Source organism: Bactrocera latifrons, unplaced genomic scaffold (genome assembly GCF_001853355.1).
Source record: "Bactrocera latifrons isolate USDA-ARS-PBARC rearing strain unplaced genomic scaffold, ASM185335v1 scaffold_8, whole genome shotgun sequence".
NCBI lineage: Eukaryota > Metazoa > Arthropoda > Insecta > Diptera > Tephritidae > Bactrocera > Bactrocera latifrons.
Genome location: NW_017537489.1, coordinates 333233 through 354541, shown reverse-complemented (window position 1 = coordinate 354541; position 21309 = coordinate 333233). Strand labels below are relative to the sequence as shown.

Below are 21309 nucleotides of genomic sequence, written 5' to 3'. Positions count from 1 at the left end.
TTTATTTATTTTTTTTCAAATTTGATTATTTAAGAATTATACCATGGGCAAAAATTAGCAAGACTGTCCAAAATTTTAAAATTCTTAATTTATTCTTCAAAATCTATGTCGGCCCCCTCAAAGTAATCCCTCTTGGCTCCACTACACGTGTGCCTAAGTTTTTCCAATCCTTGAAACAGTTGTTAAAGTTCGTTTCGGGGACGTATACATAGATCCAGGACGTTTCATGACATCCTGGTAGTCGAAAACCATAGTTGACAGACGTTAAAGCGTCGCTGTTTTTCTAAAACAATTGAGTACCTTAATACCAATTCAGTATTTAATATTGCTGCTGTACGTAAAAATCGCTACTGTACGAGATTATCGCTATGAGAATCGCCTCGACTCTGCGTACTTCTATTAAACTTCTATCAATAAGCAACTTTTTCTAAACTCGAGGGCTTTTAAGCTCAAACACTGGTCGTTCTTCTTCTCAGTTTCTTTATACTTTGACTTTAACTTTTCGAAATGTGATTGTAAATTGATAAGCCGCACGACGGCGTAGCGAAGAAAAGTGATTTTGGTAACTTTTGCTACAAAAAGAAACAAAAGTCAACCGAAGGCAAATAAAGTAGTATAGTGTATACATATATAAGACTAACTAAAAAAAAAAATATGTAAATCCATATTTATGGCAAAAAATTCGACAACTAACAACGCGCTGTCGTCGCTTGGTTGTTTAGGCGCTTTTGCCGGCTGTCGAACGTGTTTATTACTTATTGGAAATCGTCTATATTCAAATACATACATGTATGTGTATATATTATTTTTATTGCTTTTCAATAGCTTGTAACATTTTAGTAATACAACCAAGTTTTCCAAGTTTCTTAACACTGCAATCCCAAAAAATGTATGTGTTTTTGTTTCTTTTTTATTACTTTCCACCAATATTGTATACAAAGGTTATTATTTCGGCGAACTAAACCCTCTTTGGTTCCTCAAGTTTTTTTTAGCATATCACAAAAAGATATGGTTATGTATTTAGCTTTTGGGAGAAATATAAAAAAAGAGAAAGAGGCGTTAGAAATTGTAAATTTGGTGTTAAAAGAAGAATAGGTTAGTTCAAAAGGTCGATCCCATTCCCAATTGCATAGCGGAGAACGCTGATCCGTTGTGTTATCCAAGAACTCCTATATACTGGATCATAAAACGCTTTGGTTTGCAATGGCTATCGAAAAGAATAATCAGAAACTCTAATGTAATAGTTGTGATAAGAAACTCAATCTCAAATAATAAATTTTTCCTTAGAAGCAGTGGATTGTGTTCGCTAAGTTTGTATGACAGCTATATGCTATAAAAGTCCGATCTGAATAATTTCTGCGGAGATGGTGGCTATGCCTTGGAAAGTAATAATTGTCGAATTTCGCGCAGATATCTCGACAAATAAACAAGCTTTCCATACAATAACTTGATTTTTAACGGCCAATTTGTATGACAGCTATATGCTATAGTGGTTCGATCGGAACAATTTCTTTGGATATTGTAGCATGTTCTTGGACAAAAATCGATGCTGCATTTCGTGAAGATATCTTTTGATATTCCCACATAGTGACTTGAGTTTGACTGATCAGTTTGTATGGCAGCTATATCATATAGTGTTCCTATATTAACGACTTCGGCACAAGAACAGCTTTTTCGGGAGACAAGAATTTGAAGAAAATTCCAGAACTATAACTCAAAAACTGAGGGACTAGATCACGTATATATAGACAGACCGTCGGATATGGTAAATCAACTCAGCCCCACGAACTTATGATTTATAAATATATGACGTTTTCATTTTGATATTACAAACTGGAAAATGTCTAGATCGGGGTCTCAACTGAGTGCTCTCAAGTATCTCAATATCCATGTCTAAACTCGTACAGTGAAAAGTGACAAATGTCGAAAAAAGATACATAAAGTAAGGGAAACAATCTACGACTTATTCACAATTTTTTTTGAGTCGATCCAGAAAAAGAAAATGGCAATAAGCGAAAAAAACATATTTCTAATGTGCAATGTTGGCATTCTTTGATAATTAACTGGACGCCACGCAAACAGAAACAGATCCAAAGTTATGCACGTACCAGTTGTCTTGTAAATATGCGTGTGTGTGTTGGGAAATTAACTTGTTTGTTTTTGTTTTATACAACGTTCAAAGCCTCTTCCCCTGAAAGATCCGCAGTCAAAAGGCACGTCACACATTTGACTACTTAATCTGTCAACAACATTATTGCATGACGCGAGTTGTATTGATTTCGCAAATGGAAATGAGCGAAAAATAAAAATGGAATATAAAGAAAGAAAGAAAAAAAAAAGAAAAATACGTAGAAATTTGTAGAAAACAAGTGCAAAGACCCCGCTTAGGAAAGTTCCAATGCCCTAGCAAAGCAACCGGCATACCACCAATCACTATAAAATACTAAGCTAACAACAGACCACGGTTGTGTACGCGACGCTCTTAGCAATTGCTAAAGTCATGTGCAGAGTGCAGTTTTAGTCTGCCTTCATTCAAAGGCAACAAAGTAGTAATACGAAGAGGCAACACATGGAAAAGTAAGTGCACATGTGCTTTTAAATTTGTACCTAGAATTTTTAGTTGGTATTCTGCTGTATATCTCCTTGTATGGGTATGCACGAGTATGAATGTGTGTATTAGTTCAATATGCAAACGTGATATATGTATGTGCATTGTGCATTAGAATGCTATAGTAACATATCGCATTTATTCACTATTATACGCAAGTATTTTTACGCAGGTGGTGGCCATGTAAGCCACATTGAATCACTTAGAAATATTATTTATGAACTAGTATATCGTCACCTAAATTGCGAAATAACGTAACGTCACTTTTCATAAGTTTACAGGCGACGGAATAACGATATTTGAGTTTTGGTTAGAAAATGGTTATATATGGGTTATATATTGGTTATTATATGTGACAGCGATTTTCGTTTTTTTTTTATGGTACGCTGTTTTGCATTTTAGGTGACGATATAATAGAAACCACTCACATTGAAACACAATTTAAGTTTTGGTTAGAAAATGGTTAGAAAATGGTTATATATGGGTTATATATTGGTTATTATATGTGACAGCGATTTTCGATTTTTTTTTATGGTACGCTGTTTTGCATTTTAGGTGACGATATAATAGAAACCACCCACATTGAAACAAAATTTAAGTTTTGGTTAGAAAATGGTTATATATGGGTTATATATTGGTTATTATATGTGACAGCGATTTTCGATTTTTTTTGATGGTATGCTGTTTTGCATTTTAGGTGACAATATAATAAAACCACTCACATTGAAACAAAATTAAAGTTTTGGTTACAAAATGGTTATATATGGGTTATGTATTGGTCATTATATCTGACAGCGATTTTCGATTTCTTTTTTTTTTTTTTTTGATGATTTGCTGTTTTGCATTTTAGGTGACGATATAATAGAAACCACTCACATTGAAACAAAATTTAAGTTTTGGTTTCAAAATGGTTATATATGAGTTATGTATTGGTTATTATATCTGACAGCGATTTTAGATTTTTTTTATGATACGCTGTTTTGCATTTTAGGTGACGATATAATAGAAACCACTCACAATGAAACAAAATTTAAGTTTTGGTTACAAAATGGTTATATGGGTTATATATTGGTTATTATAACTGACAGCGATTTTCGATTTTCCGTCTAACGGTTTTCTACTTTTCCAACTATTTGAAAAATATTGGTTTTTGTGGATTTGTAGGAAATTTTAAAAAGCTCTGTCTAAAACGATTTTTTCGTAAACCTAAAACTCTATATAGTTGCTCGATTAAGGACATTTGTTGGTTGAAACATAATCGCAGGCGGCCGCACTTAAGCCATCATTAGGCTCATTGTGCATCCGAGTGGTAACCAAATTATACATACTCTATCCAGCAACTCAGTAGATTTGATAAAAATCTGATTCTTTTCCATCCTATCTGCCCAATGTCTCTTTTTAAGTTGGAGTATTGGGTCGTGGAATAGGTCCACCGTCTCATGATTCTTCGCGCATGCTCGGAATTACGCCGACTTCACTTTCCTTATTTTCTGAAGGTGAGATCTTAAGGGTAGGTGTCTTGTAATGACATCTACTATGTTACTAAGCTCGCTTTTGTCTAGAAGTAGCACTTTTTGCTAACCTATGTAATTACATTACTAAATTTTCCTACAGGGGTTCGGCTAAGTCTCCACATAGTATGTATATATATATATATGTACATAATAAGGTTAGTTAAAGTGTTAAGGTGGGTAATGGTGACAAGTTATTACTTTGTTTAATGCTTAGTTAAGCTGTAGCCATTTCTAGCTGGCTTAGGTGCTAACAAACGCAAGTAAATGCACAAAGGGTTGCCCATTCTGCGCATACCAAGATTACTACTAGACTAGTGTACTAGTATAGGTGATATGAGGATAAATAATATAATGCATAACATACAAGCGTGACATACATTTATACTCAATGCGCAAACATATGTTTACAAATACATAAAGGGACCTTATACATTGAAATCGATATTCTTTTAATCATACAAAGGTAAGAGCAAACAGAAATTTATATAACTGCAAATAATCGAAGTACAACAATAATATGGGAGCTATTCTCTGGCACTTTGAGTTTAACTCATAGGTTTGCTCTTTGTAATAGATTATGCACCCTAACTCTGGCTTAAGATGTCCCATATAGTTTAACTTTAGTCCCTATGGAAGAGAATACGCGTTATCGACTCCGACTAAAATCAAAATGCTAACTATCAGATAAAATTGGACATGGCGCGCAAAACAGAGCTGTAAAAAAAGTTCCTGAATTTTGTACCTCTGTCAATTATAGTAGTGTGTGATTGCCAAGCGTTTGTTTAACGCGCGAAAAGTTTGGTCTGTGAATGGCGATAATATTAAAAAAAAAAAAAAAAGGATTAAAGAATCAGTGCTTTTAAGTCGTCGTGTTGGCAACAAAGAAGTAGCAGATAATCTCAACAGCTCTTAGAGATCGACGCAATACATTTTGGTTAATATTTCGAGTATGAAGCGTTTCAATGCAAGACTTGATGAAAAGGCATGGGTCGTTTGCAAAAATGACAACGAGTAGCGTTCGCAAGGGAGATGCTTGACAACTTAGCTAAGTAGTCTGCATTCATCAAACACATCATTTCTAGTGTAGAGGCGTGGGTTTATGAATAAGAGGTCGAGAAACTGAGATCCAAAAAACCTGAGAATGCCGCTTTAAATATGAGCCGAAACCGAAAATAGCAATAATACGCTGACGGCACAGCAGCACATCCCAGCTGAAGCTTGTGACAAGTGTATGGAAAATTGGATTAAACGTTGAYAWGCCAGTATCATGCTGAGAAGCCTATTTGAAGACGACAATAAAGAAGTGTATTAAAATACGTGAAAATTTAGTTTTATTTTTTTTCTAGTTTTTTGTAAGTCCGGGTCAAATTTGTTTAGATGGTAATATAAGCAAAAAGACATTAGCAACAAGCAACACCATGCGCATAAAATTAATGAAGTTGGGATGAGGAAGTAATGTTGATCGACCGGTTTACCGAACACAACTGAGTTGAGTGCGGCTTTTTGTGCGCAACATAATGAGAATTGTATGGTGCATGTTTATTTGTATGTATATAAGCTTGTAAATTATGTTTGCTATGTAATTTAAAGAAGAAAACAAAATTACTTGTTGAATTGGTTCACTGACTGGCTAACATTCTGGCACGCTTGATTACCATACTATTTTCAATTGGGAAACAGTATATGAATGTGTTGTGCAACACTTGGTGTGCCTATCCCTAAAATCTACAATATTGCCCCTTCGCAACAGACTGTTGACTAGCAAGCGCATATTTTAAATAAACATCAAGCAAAGGCTGTTAAGCAACCCTCTGTTATTTACAACCGCATTACCACCGGCCACCGGCATTCTTCATATTTTGAATGGACAATTTTAAATTAAAATAAATACTTTCCGGTTTCAATTAGACAAAAGGGGAACAATGAGTGTTTGACTACTATAAAGTGCACATATGTGTATTGTGTTGACAAACGCACACATATAAAGGAATAAATCGTTCAAGTTAATGAAGCAAAGTTGAGTTGTTTCGATGGAATTTTGCCAGCCTCAATGTGGTGTTTAACACCTGAGAATCGGTAAAATTATGAACAAAATAAAATTAGGTAATAATGTGGAATGAACAAAATGCGAAAAGCTTAAGCGTTAATTATTCGACTTCGAAACTATTTTCGGGCCCGTCATCAACTTTACCACAGACTTATGGTCTAGTACAAACCAAATACCCTCTTGGAGCGAAATTCTCAACAAAAAAAAATGAGGTTAGCTCGAGCATGTTCTGAAACGAGATCCAAATACAAACACCCAGAGCGCTATCAACTGGCATGCACAAGGCAGCCGACGGGCTGATTAGTTCTCAGCTGAAGAAGAAATTTGGATACAAAAGATACAATATATGTATATGTACATATATAAAAGTCGATTCGGCGCCGTTCGCAGCAACGGCTCACTTTACGTTGAGATCTTAAATAGAAAATGTACAAAATACGGCTGGAGTAAGAACTGAAGCCGCTCGACCTTCTCAAGCGACATCGCTGCGCTCTATGGGCTCTTGAAAATTTCAAAGAAGATCCGACGTTTTCGATCCAAATTTTTTTCAGCATTGAACTTTATTTCTGGCTTAATGGGTATGTAAACAAACAAAATTCCCACATTTGCGACGATGAGTAAAATATTGGAAATCTGTCATTTCATTCAGAAAAATAACGGTTTGATGAATCACGTGAAATTATCGGTCCATATTTTTTCAAAAATAGTTTGTTTCAACAAGATGGCGTCACTTCTCACACATCGCAATAATCAATGGATTTATTGAGAAAACACTTCGGTGAGCAAATAAATTCACATTTCGTCCATTGGCCACCAAGATCAGATGATATCACACCGTTAGACTTTTTCCCATGTGGATATGTAAAGTCTAAAGTATATGTGGACAATCCCGCTTCGATTCAGGCCATGGAGGAAAACATTACCCGTGTTATTCGTCAGTTACTAAACGAAATGCTCGAAAGAGTCATCGAAAATTTTACCATATGAGACGTAGCTGCGACCAACATTTGAAAGAGATAATAGTCAAAAAATAAATGCCAAAGAATGTTCTTTCGAATAATAATAAAGATTCTCAATTAAATTTGAGGTTTCTGTGATTTTTCTTAAAAAAAAAAAGTCGAGAACTTGGAAATGGATCACACTTTAAACAGCAAATGGTCGCTCTCAAGTCACACAGAATTATTGTTGTTGTTGTAACGGCAGATAACATCACTGCACACATTTGTAGAAATGCTGCCGAGTTAACAGCTCTGAATCGGCTAAAAAAATCGACACCATTCCGATTACATAGACCCGACTGTCATGGTAACGGAATGTTAAGCAACACAGAATACAAAATACAGAATTATTTAATATTTCGAGTTTCATATTTTATGTATAATTTCATTATAGTATTAATGTCCGATAAGCTTCCAATATATTCGCTAAAAGTACTTTTAAATGTATGAACCGTACTCTTGAAGATCTTCAGTCTTTATTATTACTACCTTTTTGAAAAATTTTTAGAATGGCACTTGGCACTTAGAAAGAGTTCGGAAACCATAAAACTGTGTCATACCATATGAATATCTATTCCTTTTCGTAGCTCATTGGCTACACTGTCACTTGATTTTAATAAAAAAAAAAAAATTATAATTACATTATTTACCATCTCTTGCGAGAGCGCCACATCCTCGGCATTACGAGCGTCAAACATAAATTCGTGAAGTAATTTCATCATGGGTAAAATTTTTAAATATCGCTGATTTGTTATTTTAACAGTCACTTATAAGATTTTAATTACGTAATTAAAATCATATAGAAAATATAACAATTTGTTTACGGTTGGAGACCAGTTAAAGTAGTAATCTAAACCGCGGTGAACTCGACGTGAATGATAAATTTACATTTAACTAAAACAACAAAAAATATACATCTTAAAAAAATTTAAAACTGAAAAAAACATTACACTCTTTCTTTAAAAATTGTCACTTTTCACAGATCATACAATATATTCGACACTCTTTTTACTTTTTAATGGATATAGCACTTTTTTTTTTATAAATATTGTTTGTGCTCGGCATATAGGCAATGCTTCCAACACTCTCTAAACACACTAGAAGTTTTTAGTTCAATTTTTACTTCGGAGTTCAGACTTCAGACTGGATTTGTAACTGTGACACTGCAACTGTTTTGAAATTAAGGTGCAACACCCGGTAGTACAATAAGATTAAAAAAAAAACAACAAATGAAATCATCTGCCATTATTGAAGAGGCAGAGAGCGAAATTTTACAAATGTGGAACAGACACTAGAGCATACATAGGTGGTGTGCATTCTGCAAACAAACGAAGTAGTAACCAACAGGTACTGTTCACATATCAGCACTTTAACACTTAAATCTCGTTTGTTAGCATTTTATCGTTACAAAGCCACAACAGTCATGCGGCTGACTCGCTCGCTGATTTATCTAATTTGCGCGTGCGAGAGAGAAAGCGTTTAATTAGGGAGCGCGTCTTCTCATTATTATTTTTTGGCGCTGTTACATGTGATTTGTGCCACTATACTAGCATATAAGCACGAAACTATCACCAAATTTATATTCACATATGTATCTTTTTGATATTCACAGACACTCGCTTAAATATGGTATAGTGGATATATATACCCGTGTATTTATGAAACTTTATTTTTTATATTTTCATATATAATATATTTATTTTTTTCCAAAAGAAAATCATAACAATTCACTTCGAAACACATAAAAAAAAAAAAAAACAAATTATCCGCACGCAAGTAAATCAAGTAAATTTACAAAAACAAAAAATACCGATCTAGTCGAGTCATCCGAATCGAACAGCGAAAGCACGCCAAAAACTAAGTTGATGCGAATACTTAGCGAAATTATGATTGCAGGCAGACGCTAACAAAGCAAGACTGAGACCAGCTGGCGAAGTGCCAAATCGCCGGTATGCGGTGCCACAGGCTGAAGTGAGTATGGCGAGCAGACGCATTAGCGCATTGAGTAAAAGAGTGCGGGTAGAGAGTGTATCTGAACAATTCGCAAAGCATGCTATACCAATAATACCCAAGTGTGAGCATTAGAAAAATACACAAGCCGACGGAAACGAATAACGTCTATACTGTATATGCGAGCATCTATATACAGCGTTTCATAGAGTGAGAGACACAGTTTCAAAGCGAAAAACTTGTTTATTGTAATTTCGATAAATCAACCGCCAAATCAAACACGTGTAGAAATAAGTGTACGTTACGTATAAAATCAACGTAGCGAGAGAACAAAACAAACGAGAAATAAAAATATTAAATAAAAAATAAATAAACAAATGACTAAGTAACATAAGCGGAGCGGCAAAAAACACGTGAATTTTAACAATGATAGAATTTAATAGAAACATATATTTGAAGTACCAATCCAACAGGGAAACATTCAAACGAAAATGAAATATAAAAAAATTACATTAAATTAAATTAAATTCAAATAAACTAGAATAAAAAACTTATAAAATAAACAAATAAAAAATAATAATAATAAAATAAGCAAGTAAAAAAAAAAATAATATTATTAAAATAAACAAATAATAAAAAATAGTAATAAAATAAAAACATAAAAGACAATTAAAAATTAAAAACAAATTTAACAAGTAAGGAAAGACTAAGTTCGGGTGTAAATGAACAGCTTGCGGGAATCAAAACTAGCTCATTTGTATCTATTTAGGCACATAGATAAAACATGTTCTGTAATATTCATTGAGTTATGTAACTCAAATGATGGTCTATATGTTCAGCTTAAAATCACACGGAAGTTTGAAAATCTTTATCTTAGGTTTATGCGGGCTACAAACAGTATTGACCCGATACAACCCATAGGCATACTACTATCAGGAAAGGATTCTCTCTGAAATTCAATTATATATCTCATACATTAACCGATATTTTCGGTTAAAAGTCAACTTTAGATACTGGGGTCTACGTGTTCGATACCGAGGGGCTTAAACAGTTTTGGTTGCATTTGGGCAAATTTTTGTGATAAGGTGGCACACACTAAAGACATTAGCGCAAAGTTTTATCCCGTTATATTAATAGCTACTTGATTTGTGTACTGGAAAATGAGAGAATCATAAGGAATTTAAAATTGTGGTACATAGGAAGTAGGCGTGATTGTAGTCCGATATCGCCCATTTTCACACTATGACCTTGGAATATGGGAATGTACAAAATTTAGTCGAAATCGGTCAGTCGGGTCCCGAGATATGAGATTTCACCAAAAAAAATGGCTTCTAGATGGTATGTCTCAGTGGTAAATTTTAACTTCTCTATATATTTAAATATTGATTTATTTCGCTTTTAGTAGTTTTTAACCATACCGTTATATGAGTGAGCGGGGTTGTCATAAGCAAGAGTTGTCGGCCCATAATACCGGCGTCGTTTTACAAATAGCTTCGCGCAAACGAGGCATAACATTCAAATAGTACTTCTTGTTGACAATATTACCTTGATTTTTTATCTGTCAATGGGTTTTTGAATTAAGCGTAAATCCAAAACTCATCTCCAGTAATAAATACGTTTCATGAATATATATAATAAACTTTCAAATTGGTTTTCACTGATTCTTGCGATATTCCCACGATGCCAGTATGATCTCTGACGGTTAATCGTCGTTTCTCAAGCACCAATTTCTTTATTTTATTGACGTATTGATCATCAGTTAATGCTGATGGCCGTCCTGGATGTGGTTCGTCGTCAACGCGTTTTTTTCTAGCTCTTCTTTTGAATAACTTTTATCACCGAAGACCTTTTCCAAAATTCTGAACGTTTCGGCACTAGAAATTTTGTCCCGCACACAAAATTTAATTGAACTTCTTTGTTGAATAATTTCATTCATAGTAAAAATCGCTGAATGCACTTTATGTACTTCAGAAAGACAAACGTATTCTAAACACTAGAAAAAGAATATTTCAACGAATGGATTTTGGCGCGAAATTTGAATTAAAAGTCTTACTACTTTCTGCCTACAGTAGAATATGCTGTAGTGGCTCGATATGGATGGTTCCGACCAATTAGCATTTTCTTGCAAAAAAAGACGTAGTTTTATTTGAACATCTGAAAAACTGAAGACTAATTGTTGCATGGTCAGACAGACGGACAGCCATCACTCCACTCGTCACGCAGATCATTTAATGTAAAACCTGTTCAGGCTACAAAAAAAAAAAAAAAACATTGCTTAGCAACAGCGCACGGTCGTCTTATTAATCGTTGAGCATTATTTCGGCATTGATTGATACAGGAATAATTTAGAATATTTTAAACGTTTTAACAGTAGCTAAATAAACCGAAATAACGAGAGAACTGATAACTTATAAACGGTTCAAGGTCTCTCGAATTTTGTACCGTAAATGGTAAAATGTAAAGACGAATTGACTTTCCGATGTTACACTGTTCGGTATGCAAAATGAAAAAAATATATCTAACAACCCCATATACTAGAAACAATTTTTGTAAGAAATAAGATATATTATATAATACAAATACAATACATAATTGAAACGAAGAATTGTCTACTCCATACAAAACACGCTTAACCCTCGGTTTAAGCAAAGAATGAGGAGAATAAACAACAGCAATAAAAATATCAAAGTTCGTTGTACCAATTGGCGTGACGTCTTTCTATTAATGAAGCTGTCCAGTAAGTATTTTTACCGGCAAATGCTTCCAACGGAAATCACTTTGATGTGAAAATTACAGGAACTTTGTCGAGAACTTGTCATACACATGTATATTTATCTCTTTATCGTAGCATGACAATAACCTTGAAATAGTTTTGTTAGCTAATTTTTATATAGAACCCAAATATGTTGGAGCTGTGCCCGTCCACTTTATGGAAAACTTGGAGCAAGGATCTTACTTCGTAGCCCCACCAAATCCAACTCGTGCAAGAATTGAAGCCGAATGACTAACAAGAGCTTCGCACGTTCGGTGAACAAGCCCAAAACGAGTTGGCCACCCGATCCCAACAGAAAAGTTGGTTCAGCGATGGTTTTTGGTCAATGTTAATAAACAAAATTGTCGCATTTGGTGATGATAATCCACAAGCCATTGTTGAAACGCCGCTAGATCCTTCGAAAATAAAATTTTAGTGTGGTCTAAATGAATCATTGAACCAAGTTTCTTCAAAAAGCGAAGCCGGCTATAATACTGAAGATATGGTTGGTTGAAAATGAATATTCAATTTTCCGAAGATGGGATCTTAGAGATAAATGACCAATTATGTCCCCTACAATATTACTAAGCCGACCTTTGCCTAGAAGTAGAAGCTTTTTGCTCTACTACTCTACTGTTGCCTGTATTCCAAAACCTCAAGTGTACCTCTAGAGAATGGTTTGAGACAGCTCGTCTACTCGTTTAGTTTCTTCTTTTTTCCTACATCACCGGATACAATGATGATATTAAGGGAGTGACCTACTGAAAGCCTAGTTATTGCCTGCTTAGATATTTTAGGACAGTGAGACTAAGTATTGCCGCTACGGATAGCCGGGATTGCGGCTTTGCTATCCGCGTAAAGGTTTATGGACTTGCTGGTTATAGCACTTGGCACCTTCTGTTTTGCTCATAATTTCGGCCTGAAAGACTCAAGTTCCAGTTCCTATTTCAACCTTTTGGCCGTCGCAATTTTTTCCACTGGGGAATGACTGTTTACTTCCTCGTGGATCTCCCATTCTCGGTCACATTGGCAATTCAGCCTGAGTTCATTAACAATGTCGAATTTAATACCATGCCCGTGGTGACGTCGAGTTTGGGCAACTCTATACAGCGCTTATTAATGACCTTTTATTGTTTGAGACCTCGCTACATGTTATAAGCCAACAAAAAAATTAATTTTTTGAAGAAATTTTTTTTGAGCGCCTCGTTGTATTCGGAGTTTCAATTCGGTTCGGAGTAGGTTTCCTTCCGAGATTTTTGTCATACCATTGAAAATCAGTAGTACTTTTGGATTATTATGATAAACACCAATATTGAGTACCAAACCAATTATGTCGAACCCCATAATCTTTCCAATCTTATTGATCCTATATACATACAAGTGTTTAGATTAGTAAAATGACCAATTCATAAAAGATTCATCAACATTATGGCATAATCGCTAAGTATTCATATTTATTTGACAATTTAATTGATAATTGAAGTAATTACCGACAATGCTGGTTCGGCTGCGAAAAAGAGATACAAAAATAGAAAACAAATAAAAAAAGGCATAAAGTAGAGAAGGTAATAAACAACCAAAGGTTGAGGGGGGCTAGTGTTCGACCAACGCAACGATGAGAGCGAGAGTCGAACACTTTTTTCTTTTTTTTTTTTTTTTTGGAGCTATGAGTGCAGAACGCGCACCATATTCACCGTATAAACAAATGGGTAGCAGAAAAGAAGCAGACACGAGATTAAAGCGCCGCGTTCGTGATCTTCTCACAGAATGACCGAACTAGCAAGCATGAACCAGCAAGTAAAAAAATAGATTTGCACATACATATGTATGTACATAAATGCAAAAATCAACGCTAACACAAAAGTTAAGCACCGCTCTGAGACCTAGGGCACTAAATATATTTGTACAAGATCGGCCACAAAATGAGCGAATTGTTTTGTGTTTACCTCTTTTTCGCTCTGAATTAATACAATACATACATAGTAGTTTAATATGGAAAAGGTAAAAAAAAAAAACACGAACAGCGAAAATTCAATGAAATACAAAGCAAAGTGCAAAAATGGATATCTTGACAGAATACATACAAGGGAAGAAACAAAGCGAACTCAGAACACGTGCAAATACTTTTCAATTTCTTTTTTTTAATAATTGAAGAATACGTAGATGAGGGGAAAGTATGTTAAATAAGTATAGGAAGAGAAAAGAAAATACAAAAAGTAGCTGCAGTAAATTTGAAAAAAATTTATTGTAAATACAAACATACATATGTATATACAATTGAAATCGGAACTTAATGGCTCTCAGCTGTTTATCGATTAAAAATAATTCGAGAAATGCATGCTTACTGCAGCGCCACTCAAATTAAAATGTAAATAAATAAACAATTAAACGTGTTGTTTTGCAGTAAATGCCGGCCGGTACAACCCGATCTGTTCGAATGCTTACTTACCGGCATCGGCTAGTAGTGCCGGCAAAACACCTCGCATTCATGAAAAACATGTGAATAAGCATGCAGGCGAGTACATGCACCTACATGCATGTGCATATGCTTACATGTATGCATACATATGTAACCAATATATTAATATGCAGAAATGTGTTGTGCATGAGCGTTTATATAATTTATATGTATCTATTGATATATTTATTTCATACAAACATTCATTATGGACGAATGGCTTGTACGCAAGTAAATGTGTAATAGTATTATAACACTTTTATGCTACCACTTGTATGGGAACAAGGTTCCAAAAAAGAAAATTAATTGGGGGATTTATTATCATACTACTTTCAATCATCGGTATCATAAGTCAAAGAAGATATGGGACAAAAATTGTTCATACTATAATTGCATGAGGTGCGCAACCAAGTTACCGCTGTTTGTCAATAGACGGTTCCAGCAGTTAGTGTTAATCGATTTTGATATAACCAAAACGTGATACATTTAACCAAAACATTTGAAAAAGCGAAATAATCGTACTTTGTGGAAAGTGTTAATTTTCTTCTTTCAGTCAAAGAAATCGGCGGCTGAAACACAACTGGAACTCCAAAAAGTTTATGAAGGTCAGTACCCCAAGTAAAACAAAATATCGTGCGATTCGATATTAATGACCATCCGCGTGATGGAAAGCCAAAATCCTTTGAAAATAGTGAATTGGAGATGATGACCCGTGTCACACGTAAGAAGAGCTTGCTTCGGCTTTTGGAGTCATCCGTCAAGTCAGCGACTACGTGCGAAAAAGGACATGAATACCAGGAGCGTCTTAAAATAGTGATTATGTTGCATGACAACGCTCGGCCTTACGCTGCGGGGCCAAACCCGTTAAAACCTAGCTTAGAACGCTTAAATAGTCATATTCTCCAGATATTGTACCGTCAGATTATTATTGGTTTCGTTCGATGGCGGCAAATGGACTGACTCACAAGAAATTTCACTAACAAGACGACATCGAAAAATGGCTTCATTCTTGGATAGCACCACAAGATGAACAGTTTTACAGTAATGGAATTCGAGAGTTGCCAGAAAGATCAAAAAAGGTCTGACTATAAACTGCGCGCGAAAATCGAAACTGATTCCCTGTTACCTTTTTTATTTTTCGAAACTGAAAATTGACTTTAGAAAACGACCTATGCGAGGCACACGAAATTATATAAAGGTCGTACTAATGTAGGTATTAGTCTGGGTCAAATTGATTTGATCTTGATTGTTTATATTTAGATAAAATTTACATTTGGTCCTTTAAAAAACAAGGAAATATTTTTATTAGTTTATACGGAATAATCCGGGTCAAATTTGATCTTGATTGTATATATTATATTTATATTATTTGTATACAAATAGCATGAGACTGCGAAGAGAGTTTTGAATACGTATGTACATATGGGAGTTACATAGTGAGTGAGCCGTTTATTTGGCTCGCTAGAATAAATTGCGGTTCTGAGGATTTATTTTTGGATTTTTAAGTGTTTTAGATCTAAGTTGAGGGCGTTCGACCAATAGGCAGATTATTTAGATTACTTCTTACGAAAGATAATAGGGACTTTGAACTTCAATTAAAACATGCATGCCTTATAAAAAAAAAAGAGATAAGCATACTGCAAATAATCTTAAGAGACACATACCACTTGGCACAAAGCGCTTTGTATCTGCCATAGCAAGCCATAAAAGTCCATGGGAAGGCACTGGAATAATTCAACTGCATTACACGAACTCGTATATTGTGAACGTCTATAGATTCTAAAATGCGATGTGTTGTTATAACTGGAATGTGAATTAAGCAAATATGGGCATATGGTGAGGTTGATGACAGTGGCAAAAGGAATAAACTTTAAACGCTGAACAGCATATGGCCAGCATGAACAGAAGAAAATACTGCCAAGATGGACCGTACTTTAATGCGAAGAAGGAGAAGAACAGGTTCAAATAGCAGAAAGTTGCTTTTAGAATTCTACACTACAACAACTGCATATCGTGTAGTGATATACTATATGTATACATATACCAATGCATATTTAAGTTTGTGGCAAAAAATGCATGCAACTTGTCGATTTGTGTGTTCGCAACATGTGTGCTATGAAGATGGCGTGTACTATTATGTTGTCTCAGTTTTTATTCCTCCTACTGATGTTCTAGCCAATGCATATGTACATAGCTCAGATTGCATATATGTATGTAGGTACACATAACTCTCGCACACAAATAGCCTTCCATGTAAAGCAGCTGCAATTAAATCGAGTCGGGGAATGGTTGAGTCCGGTGATGTATTCCTTTGTGCATGTGGTGGAAGTCGTCGCTCTCTTGCTAGTGTGATCGCGTTTAAAATGGTGCTTAGCATTGTGTAGGTTGCATTGTCACCCGGCCGTCCTGCCATAGCGGCAAAAGTCAAAGCGCAACGAAAGAAGCAACAAAGGCAAATAACAAAAGTCAAAGAAAAATTGCACTTTCCTGTTAACAAGTGCAATTTATAAAACAGTCATAAGACTACACATTCATGATCAAATTTGACCCGGACTGGCCCCAATAAACTGCGCGGGCAAGTCGAATCGATGAAAATTCCGCGAGTGGTACAAACATCTTTTATGTACGTATGAAGCGAGTGTTCAATGAAAACAGTTAGTTGAAAGTTTCTCCATTAATAGGTATTTATATATAGAAAAGTGTAACGTTTTAATTCAAAGCTTTTTTATTGGCGTAGATACCACTTACGCGTTTATAGCCGAGTTTACAACAGCGCGTCAGACGTTCTTCGTTTCTTCGTTTTTTACGTGGCGGGTTCCAAACCCAGTGAACAACCCTGGGGAGAGATGTTTCGTTTCCTCTTTTTAGCCGTCTTCAAAAGAATGTTGTTTGGCTGCCAAAAGTAGACTTGGTCTAAAACCGGGGGTCGTAAGCTGCTTGATATGGTTCAAGAATCTTTGCTGACTATTCCTAAGTGAATGACGCTCAGAAAACTTTCCTCACTTTCGTGAACTTCTACTCATGGCTCCATCCTCCCTTATTTCAAAGCGCAACTATTAATAAAGTAGGATTAGTAGAGCGATAACCCAAAGTAGTTATCAAACTGGAAACGCGCTGTTTCGACGAGTAGGATTATACAGAGAAGTTTGTTGTTGTAACGGTAAAAAAAACATTCTTGAAATAATTTCGAGGAAAGGTGCCATGTTGACAGTCCTCGGGCAGATAAAAATCCAGAACCATTCCGGTTACGTTGATCCAACTGTCGTGGGAACTAGTCAAACAGGATCTCATTGCACGCATACCATATACAAGTATTTACTATGTCTGGGTTGATTATGGATAGATAGGAGTTGAACCTGCCAAAATATTCAGATCGAAGTAGCGCCAGGGACACTTTAGATTCACAAGGCAACTGAAACACTTCGTCTGCAATGGGTGGTAATTTGACTCCAAATATGGCTTTCACTGAAAGGGAGTGGATGCTAATGGATCTACTGTGAACGGGGCTCAGTTCGTATCTGAAGTTAGTTCCATTCGTAGTCTGCTCGGACTAAAAAATAACAAAAACTTTCGAAAATCAATTACAGTACCCCTATGCCTCAACTTTCTTCATTTCTCATTTCTTATCTAAGAGCGTGAATTCAATAGCGCAGATTGCCTAAAATATAGGTATGTAACGGCTAAGTGCACCCGTTATAAATTTTATATGCATATATATAGTATATATATGTATATGTTGATGATATATTTATGTATGAGCCCAAAAGTTTATCTAGTATGGCAATGAATATTTTTATTTCTGGTTCAATATCACTAATATAATGCAAAACAAACATATGTATACCTGCTCGAAAATTATTTATAATACACAGACTTGATCTCTGCAATATTTTATACCCTCTTTGCATAGATATACATATGTAGGTATGATAAAATGTAATGTATTAGAAACTAATAAATCAGTAATAAAAAATGGTAAATGACTCACCGCTGCTGCATTACGGTTAGCGGCAGCAGCAGCCGCGGCAGCATTATTCATAAATGGATTTTGTGGTAACATGCCCATGGCGGCGGCGGCAGCGGCCGCAGCAGCATTCGGTGGTTGTCCACCGAAGTACACTAGCTCGCCAGGTCCGCCTGGTGGACCGGGTGGTCCCGGTGGCTTTGGCACACCGTTCATGCCCACACCTGGATGCACACCCGGATCGTACATATTGCAGTTGCCTGCTTGCATGCCTGCTGGCATTTGCATGTGCGGTGGTTGCATGCTTGCTGCAATAGCGGCAGCCGCCGCAGCAGCTGCTGGATTATTCATGGCATGATTCAGTAAATTTGAACCGAATTGTTGGTGTGACGTCATTTGAGAGGGGTGTGGCGGCCCATGTTGTTGTTGTTGATGCTGTTGCTGCTGTTGTGAGTGGGACATTGGCATCTGTTGGCCACCGTTACCACCATGTTGTTGCTGTTGTTGCGCCGCTTGTTGATGTGCCGGGTGTGGCGGTTGTTGCTGTTGTTGATGTTGCTGCTGCTGCTGTTGTTGATGTTGTTGCTGCTGCTGCTGCTGCTGCTGCTGCTGTTGTTGTTGATGTTGTTGCTGCTGCTGATGTTGCTGTTGTGCGGCAACAACCTGTGACATCATATGATTGTGCTTGGCCACAGCAGCAGTGTGCATTGCCGCCATGCCAGCGGCAGTTGCAGCTGCACTACCACCACCCACACCCATCTGACCAACACCCATCTGAGAGGGTCCACCCATCGATGGATGCATACCACCATTCGTACCGATACTACCGATGTTGGCGCCCATACCGATGGGTCCAATGGTGCCCGGTCCATTGCCTGGTAATGCACCTGGTGTCACACTGCCCGCGTTCATTTGCGGCGGTGGATTGTACTTCCATTTATCGGGGTTCTACAATGAGTAAAAAATTTACATCAATTAAAAGAATTATAATTAAATATAATATATAATTTATATTCTATCTACTACTACCACCACTACTAATGTGATCAAATTGAAAGGTATACAACTGTGAGGCGAGTAGAAAGAGACACATGTGGGTTAAAAAATTTTAAAAATTGTGGCCCGCCGCCTAATAGGTTTAATGTATATACCTCCCAAACCATTCAAGCTAAAATAATAAATTTCACTTAGGACAAATCCCTTAAGCAAAACTATAGACTCTACAAAATGTTTGATAGCATCGCCCACTCCACATATAGCGTAATAAACTTTGCCCCAGTTCCATACGACATTTAGTTTTTTCTATCCAATTCAGTAAAATCGTAAAAATGAACAACCGAGAAATCGCGCGTCAACGTTTTTGGTTTCTGTCCAATCGCTCATATACATACATATCTGCCTGACACTCGATCACTATTTCCCTTCTAGCTTCGAAAATATTTCAAAGTCCCATCTAAAACTTTGGGGACATATTCTTAGATTATTTTTAAAAGAGATTTAGCAAAAAAAAAATTCAATTTTTTGGAGCTTCTTAATCACGCACCCCCCTTAAAAGCTACTAAAAGCGCGATAAATCAAAAACTAAATACAACAGATATGATGCGAGGGGGTTTTATAGTAATATAGGGGTTAAAATAAGACGATAGGAGTGGCACGGTTCAAATTTAGGTGAAAACCCATATCTCAGGATCTACTCGACTGATTTGGTAGGTAATTTTATCCCGATATTCCTACATGACATTCTGAAAACGGGCGCCTACAACTAGACCTACTTCCCATACAACACAATTTTAAATACCAGCTCAGTCTTCCACTTTTCAGTATACAAATCAAGAGCCAACTACTGTATCCGCCTTGGAGCGTTGGTTGGAGCGTTCAACAACGTCTCTACGCAATCTATTCTGAACAATATCAGTCAAGAGGTTTTCATCCTGGACACCGCTGGATCAGAAGCATTTAGATGTAGAAAAGCACAATGGAACGACGCTAAAATTACCAAGGAAGTGTGTAGAAGTACTCCCCAAGGTGGAATATTATCTCTGCTTCGATGGATATTGGTGGTGTATAAACTGCTAAGGAACTTGGAAGGCAAAACCCCTAAGGTAGTTTCATATGCGGTCGACATTGCCATCTTAATAACAACCTACTAGCAGTATTATTAATACAGTCCAGAATAGGGCATCCCAAGCAGGTCTGGGGTTGTTCATAGGGAAACATAAAATTCCTCTATGGAAGTTCTCTTCTAGTAATGGGACACTACTCTCTCTGACTCAAGGACTGCACCAAGTACCTTGTGGTAGTGATGGATGGCAAAATATTGTGGAAGCACAACGTGAAAGAAAGATTAAGGAAAGCTAGCATTGCTTTATATGCGTGTGGGCAGATGCTGGGAACAACCTCAACCTCTCTCATGCACTGGTGCTACACAGCTATTGTTACACCAATTCTGCTCTACAGTGCAATAATATGGTGGACTGGCGGAAGTAGAATTTACATATAGAACCTTCGGGCATAGCTCGCCATTGGGCAAACATCAACTGAATGACCCCACTTTTCAACTAGGAAAGAAGGTTCAAAGTAAACATAGAAAAGGATGACTAGTTAAAGGTATGTTAGCTACGCGCAACACTCTAAAAAAATATGATGATGGCTCGAATATGGACAATGGAGTTGATGCGGAAATATACTGTCCAGAGTTAGGCATAAGGCAACCTTTTAAGTTTCCGGACATCTGCAGTAAATTTTAAGCTGAAGTCTTTGCTATTGCTAAAGCAGCGGAGCTGGCCCAGCAGTAATTAAAGCAGTAACCTGGTACCGCATATCGGACAGAAGGAAGTGTCTTGGGAAACAGGGCAGCAGTGGAAAGAAGCAAGCAACTTCACATCTACTGAGTGCCAGGCTACAAAGGCATCGATGGCAATGAAATAGTGGACAAGATTGACAAGAATGGTGTACGGCTAACACGTGGTGAAGAAAATTAAAACCCGTTGGACTAGGGTGCAAAATTGCAAAAGTCTT

General features: G+C 36.4%; 1 protein-coding gene across 1 annotated transcript in view; it reads right to left on the bottom strand.

The window, feature by feature from the left end:
* LOC108976670 (maternal protein pumilio-like) overlaps positions 1 to 21309 on the bottom strand; it is a 71833-nt gene that overhangs the window by 42088 nt on the left and 8436 nt on the right. The window contains exon 3 of the mRNA XM_018945915.1: positions 18316 to 19239. Within this exon, the coding sequence (XP_018801460.1) occupies positions 18316 to 19239 (924 nt within the window). The remainder of the gene's footprint in view (positions 1 to 18315; positions 19240 to 21309) is intronic.